The 10,000-nt window shown below is 43.2% G+C and overlaps 1 protein-coding gene across 1 annotated transcript in view; it reads right to left on the bottom strand.

Moving 5' to 3' along the window:
- LOC143282554 (neuronal acetylcholine receptor subunit alpha-10-like) overlaps nucleotides 1–10,000 on the bottom strand; it is a 335,088-nt gene that overhangs the window by 64,072 nt on the left and 261,016 nt on the right. Inside the window, exon 2 of the mRNA XM_076588240.1 lies at nucleotides 1,552–1,703. Coding sequence (XP_076444355.1) covers nucleotides 1,552–1,703 — 152 coding nt within the window. The remainder of the gene's footprint in view (nucleotides 1–1,551; nucleotides 1,704–10,000) is intronic.

Below are 10,000 nucleotides of genomic sequence, written 5' to 3'. Positions count from 1 at the left end.
CGCCATTCCATTCCAACATGGGGAAAGGATCAGATGGCCAACGCCAAGCAGCGTGGTCATCCATTTATTCATTCAGCCAATCCCCGTGGTTAATCCACGCGCGCACGGGACGCCAAGATTAATGAACGTGAATGCCGGACAGGGACAGTCAATAATGAATAATTCCACATCGCTTTCCATTCCCACACCTGAAGATACACTGGCAGGCTGACTGCATCTTTGTCTTGTGTTTGGAGAGTGCGCTGAGGATAGGACGTGACAGTGTGGAGGGGGCTTTCTCTCTCACAGATAGATAGATATATAGATAGATAGGTAGATAGATAGATAGATGGATAGATAGATAGATAGAGAGATAAACAGGTAGATAGACAGATAGGCAGGCAGATAGGTAGATTTATAGACAGACAGACAGACGTGGACATTGTTGGAGATACAAGTGGTGGGATTATCGTAAAGGCAATATTTTTTTTTCTCATCGCAGATAACAAGTACAAACAGCAACAAATAACATTAAAAAGAAGAAGAAGAAGAAGAAGAAGAAGAAGAAGAAGAAGAAGAAGAAACTAGAAATGAAATAAACTATGCACAGACATGCACGCACAGATCGCTTTTTTCGTGTTGAAGTGATCCAGACGTTGTATGTTTCTTTTCTTCTCTCCGGAAACAACTGGTTATTTGTCAAGGAGACCGGGGAGTGAAAAGAAACAAAATAATAGGAAAATAACATGCTTGCCTGAGGGAACTTCGCAAAGTTTGTGATCGTGCATCTTAGCTGCCTAAAAAAGCTGACAGGGAGAAACATAATCGTTAAAATATCCAGAAGCTAATCCGTATTGATGGCATGAAAGGAGAAATGCAAACGAAATATTGTGGAATACCGAACAGTCAAACAAATTGGAAAACAAGAAAATGCACATTGGGAGAGAGAGAGAGAGAGAGAGAGAGAGAGAGAGAGAGAGAGAGAGAGAGAGCATTGCTGTTATATACTTTGAACTCACAAATATCTTTTGAAACCATGAAGCATCAAAAGCAGAAAAGATGTTTTGCAATTGTGCTTTTCTTTGCAACGTATTCATTTAATCCTCATTTTGTTTGAAGAATCAACGTCCGTGACAGTAGCGATAAACCACTGTGTTGTCGGTTGTTGTTTTACCCTTGCCCATGAAAGCATGACCATACTTTTTAAAGTATGATGATGTGTGTAATGCCAGGCGCTGCATCGTTGGCCGACATCCAATGTGGCCATCTTTCCTTTTTTCTCTGTTTCCTTTGTTTCTCTTTAACATCTTCATCGGATCGTCGTTTTAGAGCGATCTTCAAATCACTTGGCGTTATCACATTCCAAATTAATTGCTATACACTTTGGGTTAAATCGTTTGTTCTCTAAATATTTCAACACCCTCTTCCTGTCCGCCTTACAAACTGACTTTACAGAAGTACGGCAAAACACTAAAAAAGCAGCCCTCAGATTGAAACGTTTAAACCACTGGGCTGTTTCTTGGTGTGAATGCAGTAGGGTGAAGGACGCAGTGCTGGTTGCGGCCCACTCACCACATCGATGATCTGGGTCAGGGTGATGCCCAGGTTGATGATGACGGGTTCCTTGGCGTCATACACGGGCCGGACGGCGGGGTCGTAGTTGGTGCGCAGCTTCTGCAACAGCCGCTGTTCATCGGTCAGGTCCTCCACTCGTCTCAGAAACTCTGGAACACACGGGAGAAGAGATGATGCTCGTTGTAGTTCAGTAGAAGAAAAAAAAAAGAAGAAGAAAAAGAAACTTCAAAAGTAGGAGGAAATGAAAAAAAAACAACAACAAAAAAACAACAACAGGAGGATGGAGGAAACCCCCACACAAACCAGAACGAACCAGCATCATTCAATGCTGTGATTGAAACACCTACAGACAATCAGAATCATTCAATGCTGTGATTGAAACACCTACAGACAACCAGCATCATTCAATGCTGTGATTGAAACACCTACAGACAATCAGAATCATTCAATGCTGTGATTGAAACACCTACAGACAACCAGCATCATTCAATGCTGTGATTGAAACACCTACAGACAATCAGAATCATTCAATGCTGTGATTGAAACACCTACAGACAACCAGCATCATTCAATGCTGTGATTGAAACACCTACAGACAATCAGAATCATTCAATACTGTGATTGAAACACCTACAGACAATCAGAATCATTCAGTGCTGTGATTGAAACACCTACAGACAACCAGCATCATTCAATGCTGTGATTGAAACACCTACAGACAACCAGCATCATTCAATACTGTGACTGAAACACCAGCATCATTCAATACTGTGACTGAAACACCTACAGACAATCAGCATCATTTATTGCTGTGATTGAAACACCTACAGACAACCAGCATCATTCAATGCTGTGATTGAAACACCTACAGACAATCAGCATCATTTAGTACTGTGATTGAAACACCTACAGACAATCAGCATCATTCAATGCTGTGATTGAAACACCTACAGACAATCAGCATCATTTAGTACTGTGATTGAAACACCTACAGACAACCAGAATCATTCAATACTGTGATTGAAACACCTACAGACAACCAGAATCATTCAATACTGTGATTGAAACACCTACAGTCACCAGCATCATTTAGTACTGTGATTGAAACACCTACAGACAATCAGCATCATTTAGTACTGTGATTGAAACACCTACAGACAACCAGCATCATTCATTGCTGTGATTGAAACACCTACAGACAACCAGCATCATTTAGTACTGTGATTGAAACACCTACAGACAATCAGCATCATTCATTGCTGTGATTGAAACACCTACAGACAATCAGCATCATTCAATGCTGTGATTGAAACACCTACAGACAATCAGCATCATTCAATGCTGTGATTGAAACACCTACAGACAATCAGCATCATTCAATGCTGTGATTGAAACACCTACAGACAATCAGCATCATTCATTGCTGTGATTGAAACACCTACAGACAATCAGAATCATTCAATGCTGTGATTGAAACACCTACAGACAATCAGCATCATTCAATGCTGTGATTGAAACACCTACAGACAATCAGCATCATTTAGTACTGTGATTGAAACACCTACAGACAATCAGCATCATTCAATGCTGTGATTGAAACACCTACAGACAATCAGCATCATTCAATGCTGTGATTGAAACACCTACAGACAACCAGCATCATTCAATGCTGTGATTGAAACACCTACAGACAATCAGCATCATTCAATGCTGTGATTGAAACACCTACAGACAATCAGCATCATTCAATGCTGTGATTGAAACACCTACAGACAATCAGCATCATTCAATGCTGTGATTGAAACACCTACAGACAATCAGCATCATTCAGTGCTGTGATTGAAACACCTACAGACAACCAGCATTATTCAATGCTGTGATTGAAACACCTACAGACAATCAGCATCATTCAATGCTGTGATTGAAACACCTACAGACAATCAGAATCATTCAATGCTGTGATTGAAACACCTACAGACAACCAGCATTATTCAATGCTGTGACTGAAACACCTACAGACAATCAGCATCATTCAATGCTGTGATTGAAACACCTACAGACAATCAGCATCATTCAATGCTGTGATTGAAACACCTACAGACAATCAGAATCATTCAATGCTGTGATTGAAACACCTACAGACAACCAGCATTATTCAATGCTGTGATTGAAACACCTACAGACAATCAGCATCATTCAATGCTGTGATTGAAACACCTACAGACAACCAGCATCATTCAATGCTGTGATTGAAACACCTACAGACAACCAGCATCATTCAATGCTGTGATTGAAACACCTACAGACAAGTCGGTAAAATACAGTGATACCGAAACAAAAAGAGAGAAAAAAAACCGCTTTAAAAGTGGAAAAATCAGTAATCAAATAACGCCTCTGTGTATGTGTGTGCGCGTGTGCTCTCTCTCTCTCTCTCTCTCTCTCTCTCTCTCTCTCTCTCTCTCTCTGTGTGTGTGTGTGTGTGTGTGTGGTGTTTGGTGTCCTTTTTATATTCCATTTGCAAAACGCGCTAGATGTGGTCTTTGCTCCACTGATATCAGATTGATTGTGATATGGCTTAAATACCTGTTTACTACTGCCGGGAGTCAACTGCATAAGTCATATCAATTTGCAGTCATGGAATAGCCTTCTTGGGATAAACTGCTTTTAACTTGACTACTTTTACCGTCTGGCTGACTGACATGTCCTGATTTGTTTGATAATTGTCTGACTTACTGATCACTGACTGATCGACTGCACGACGAGCAAAGAAGAAGAAGAAGAAGAAGAAGAAGAAGAAGAAGAAGAAGAAACAAACAACGAACAGCAATTTTCCAGGTACAGGTGAAAATGTCATCCTTTTATGGAGGCCTTCAATGTCGTTTGTCTTTTCATTCTCATTCCCATCAACGTAAAAAGGTTAAAACAACAACAACAGCAACAACACAACAAAAAACAAGCAAAGAAATCAAAGCAGACCACACAAAAAAAAAAGAAAAAAAAAGGAAAAAAAAGAGAAAAAAAGAAAGAAAAAAAAGTGCAAGCGGACACACCTACAGGCACATTCCGATGGACGAGCATCAAAGAGGATCAGGATCCCCACGAGCATCTCTTTATGAAGACCTCGCACGGAAGTAACAGGGAATCAGTATTGCCAGTTTCCTTTCTGGTGAACATCGGTGAATGTCTCCCCGTGACCAAAAATAGAATGGTGGGTGAACAGAACAAAGAGCGCCCAGTATATAAGACAAAGAATGAACAGAAGGAAGAGTGAAGGGAACAAAGAGCGAACAGTATATAAGACAAAGAATGAACAGAAGGAAGAGTGAATGAAACAAAGAGCGAACAGTATATAAGACAAGGAATGAAAAGAAGGAAGAGTGAATGGAACAAAGAGCGCCCAGTATATAAGACAAAGAATGAACAGAAGGAAGAGTGAAGGGAACAAAGAGCGCCCAGTATATAAGACAAAGAATGAACAGAAGAGTGAATGGAACAAAGAGCGCCCAGTATATAAGACAAAGAATGAACAGAAGGAAGAGTGAATGGAACAAAGAGCGAACAGTATATAAGACAAAGAATGAACAGAAGGAAGAGTGAAGGGAACAAAGAGCGCCCAGTATATAAGACAAAGAATGAACAGAAGGAAGAGTGAATGAAACAAAGAGCGAACAGTATATAAGACAAGGAATGAACAGAAGAGTGAATGGAACAAAGAGCGCCCAGTATATAAGACAAAGAATGAACAGAAGGAAGAGTGAATGAAACAAAGAGCGAACAGTATATAAGACAAGGAATGAAAAGAAGGAAAAATGAATGGAACAAAGAGCGCCCAGTATATAAGACACAGAATGAACAGAAGACAGAAGGAAGAGTGAAGGGAACAAAGAGCGAACAGTATATAAGACAAAGAATGAACAGAAGGAAGAGTGAATGGAACAAAGAGCGCCCAGTATATAAGACAAAGAATGAACAGAAGGAAGAGTGAAGGGAACAAAGAGCGCCCAGTATATAAGACAAAGAATGAACAGAAGGAAGAGTGAAGGGAACAAAGAGCGAACAGTATATAAGACAAAGAATGAACAGAAGGAAGAGTGAAGGGAACAAAGAGCGAACAGTATATAAGACAAAGAATGAACAGAATAGTGAATGGAACAAAGAGCGAACAGTATATAAGACAAGGAATGAACAGAAGAGTGAATGGAACAAAGAGCGAACAGTATATAAGACAAAGAATGAACGGAAGGAAGAGTGAACAGAACAAAGAGCGAACAGTATATAAGACAAAGAATGAACGGAAGGAAGAGTGAATGGAACAAAGAGCGAACAGGATGAAGTGAAGTATTATTGTATTGTATTGTATTGTATTGTATTGTATCGGATCGCATAGTATCGTATCTTATTCAATTGTGTGGTATTTCATTGTGTTGTATTGTATTGTGTTGTTGTACCTTGTGTCACAAATGAAATACAGGCTACTTTACCCCGGTAGAGCACGTCACTTATTTACAGAACTATCCTTTCTTTTCAATTGCCTGCAAACGTTCTTGTTGTCCTATCAAAGTGGATTTTTCTTCATAATCGTGCAAGGGCCAACCCTTTTGTTGCTGTGGGTTCTTTTGTTCTTTTACGTGCGTCACGTGCATGTTACACAAGGGACATTGGTTTATCGTCTCATCCGATAGACTAGCGTTCAGACCACCGTTCATGGTCCAGTGAAGGGGGGAGAAAATACCGGCCAGCGTGATATTGGACACTGGTTGGAAACTGGTAGTTCAGTCAACATTTGGTTCTTCTATAAAGCCTGGAATATTTTTCTTCTTTTTTTTTCTGGACGTGATGGATGGACATACTTTTCTGCATTCTTTTTGGCATAATCAAGGGGAGAGAGGAAGAAAAGAAAAAGAAAGAAAAACAAACACACAAAAAAAGCAGTATGCATTTTTTTTCAGTGGAGGGCACCCAGAAGTCTAAAGAGCCCTCTGCACAAGCTAAACGATGCCCACCAACGCCCACTTCCTTATCGTTGGCCCAATCCCACCAACTTAAACACGACCTACACACAGCATTGCAGACCCCTTCATCAGTCCATTCGATACCTTATCTCTTCACAGAGAGAGAGAGAGAGAGAGAGAGAGAGAGAGAGAGAGAGGGAGGGAGGGAGAGAGAGAGAGAGAGAGAGACAGGGAGGGAGGGAGAGAGAGAGAGAGAGAGAGAGAGAGAGAGAGAGAGAGAGAGAGAGAGAGAGAGAGAGATGAAGGGGCAGGGGGGGTCGACAGGTCGGACACCACAAGAGGGGATCTACCTGCACAGCATGATTACAGTCATAGAGAATCGTGACTGCCCACATGTGAAACTGTCCTCGGTATTTCTGACTGACCTCCGGCGGGGTAGAGGGGGTGATGCGTGAGCGCTCGTTTACTGACCAGACAATCTTTGATCGTCACTGACCAGACAATCTTTGATCGTCACTGACCAGACAATCCTTGATCGTCACTGACCAGACAATCATTGACCGTTACTGACCAGACAATCCTTGATCGTCACTGACCAGACAATCATTGACCGTTACTGACCAGACAATCTTTGATCGTCACTGGCCAGACAACCCTTGATCGTCACTGACCAGACAATCATTGATCGTTACTGACCAGACGAGCCATGATCGTCACTGACCAGACAATCCTTGATCGTTACTGACCAGACGAGCCATGATCGTTACTGACCAGACAAGCCATGATCGTTACTGACCAGACAAGCCATGATCATCACTGACCAGACGAGCCATGATCGTTACTGACCAGACAAGCCATGATCGTCACTGACCAGACGAGCCATGATCATCACTGACCAGACGAGCCATGATCGTTACTGACCAGACAAGCCATGATCGTCACTGACCAGACGAGCCATGATCATCACTGACCAGACGAGCCATGATCGTTACTGACCAGACAAGCCATGATCGTTACTGACCAGACGAGCCATGATCGTCACTGACCAGACGAGCCATGATCGTCACTGACCAGACAAGGCATGATCATCACTGACCAGACGAGCCATGATCATCACTGACCAGACGAGCCATGATCGTTACTGACCAGACGAGCCATGATCGTCACTGACCAGACGAGCCATGATCGTTCGTCCATCAAACTGACAGTTGCATCGTGTGGCAGCTTGTTGACAGTGTAAAATGGGCATGTGGGAAAAACAAATAAAGAAAAACGAAGTACTGTTTTTTGTTGTTGTATATAATCGTTTCTGAGACACCTGCCCCCCTTCTCTGTCTGTCTGTCTGTCTGTCTGTCTGTCTGTCTGTCTGTCTCTCTCTCTTTCTCTCTCTCTCTCATCCCCCCTCTCTCTTTCTCATATATATAGTCATTCACGCAAACACACACACACACATACACACAAACACACACACACACTCTCTCTCTTTCTCTCTCTCACACACACACACACACACACACACACACACACACACACACATGTACACCATCTAACTCATTTACTCACTATATGCAACAAAGATTCCCTTTCAAATATGCAACAGCAATCAATAAGATATGCAACAATAATCAATGAGATATGTAATAGCAATCAATAAGATATGCAACAGCAATCAATAAGATATGCAACAGCAATCAATTAGTTGACTGGGCAGGGTATAGGTCAGAAGCAGGCAGCTGGAGAAGCGACGTGTGTAGCAAGGAGTTCAGTCATGGTACCCACACCCAGAAGGAAAGCTTTCTGTTATAGGATAATGCCCACCACCCATTGATTCCCAACTTTCTGAACTTGTCCCAAACCACCACCACCACCACCACCACCCATTGATTCCCAACTTTCTGAACTTGTCCCAAACCACCACCACCACCACCACCACCACCCATTGATTCCCAACTTTCTGAACTTGTCCCAAACCACCACCACCACCACCACTACCACCACTGCCACCATCACCACCTCCTCCACCACCACCACCACCACCACCCATTGATTCCCAACTTTCTGAACTTGTCCCAAACCACCACCACCACCACCACTACCACCACTGCCACCATCACCACCTCCACCACCACCACCACCACACCAGCAAAGGCTAACCAGCCTTGAGCAGGAGCATAAAACCCACCATCACTGCCTTCCATCCACCCTTCCCCCTGCCCCTCTGCCTCTCTCTCTCTCTCTCTCAAGCGCGGTCTTTTGACAAGTGTGTTATGCGACAGCACAGTGGGTGGAGTGAGTGTGTGGAGAAGAGGGGGGAGGCGGGGTATGTAGGTGTAGACAGCGTGATTACAGTTCTAGAAGGAGTCCTGGAGATTTCTCCCTTTCTGCCAGTTTCTCTGCCTCCCAAAATCAAAGGCCAGGGAAGAAAGGGGTATGGTTTAGAGGGGCAGGGGGCGGGGGGAGGGTTGTCTTTTAGCCAAGCACCAAGGAACATGACCTTAAATTAAAATCGCGCAAGCAAAACTAGGTCGTTGTTAAACTCAATAACTATCGGTAGTGCGCGATTCCCGTGTCACTAGCAAGGAAGTAATTCTATTCAATTAATGTCCCGTCACGTATATGCTGCTGACTGCAGACATCCAGTGAAAGTTTACAGCATTGGGGGAAGGCAGTGAGGTGGTGTGAGGTGATGCCATGTGGGAGAGGGCGTGGTGTTCGTGACTGAAGGGGAAAGAACCCCAGGGGTTTCCGAGCGTTTCGACCAGTTGGCGTGATTCTGTAACTCGTGGGTGTGGGGATGGAAGGTGCGCGGGATGGGAACACAGGGCGAGCTGTTTATACATACAGCAAAACATGCAGCACAACTTGGTTGTGGCAACGACACTTTTCTTTTTCAAGTGATATGTCACAGATTCTGATTCACTGGTGAATGCAAAGAAAACGCATGGGAGTGTGAACCATAACTGGGACTTAAGTTGTTTTCTGTTTTCTTTTTCTGCTTTTCTGTCGCTATTTTTGTCTGTCTGTCTGCCTGTCTGTCTGTATGTCGATCTGCTTCTCTCTCTCTCTCTCTCTCTCTCTCTCTCTCTCTCTCTCTCTCTCTCTCTCTCATACACATACACACATGCACGTATACCAAGACACAAAAACGCATGCACACACACATGCAAAAACACACACAGACACAGACAGACAGACAGACAGACAGACACACACACACACACACACACACACACACACACACCTCAAACACACCGACTATGATTCATTCACACACTCACTCACTCGCACACTCACTAATTTGATGGGATTTTTTCATCACTGTTTTGAAAAGGAATGCCGTTTCAATATGCAACAGATGTCGCAAGGAAGTTGCGTGCAGCGGGCAGATGAATTTGGGTAATTCCATTGCTCTTGCTCAACCTGTCTTCCCCCCCCCCCCCTTGCAAACCAAAAAGAGGCCAATTGAGGCCACGCTCTGACCTTCTGCCATGTT

The sequence above is a fragment of the Babylonia areolata genome, chromosome 5, assembly GCF_041734735.1.
Source record: "Babylonia areolata isolate BAREFJ2019XMU chromosome 5, ASM4173473v1, whole genome shotgun sequence".
NCBI classification, from domain to species: domain Eukaryota; kingdom Metazoa; phylum Mollusca; class Gastropoda; order Neogastropoda; family Buccinidae; genus Babylonia; species Babylonia areolata.
Note: the sequence above shows the minus strand (reverse complement) of the source record. Positions and strands in the feature narration are given on the sequence as shown.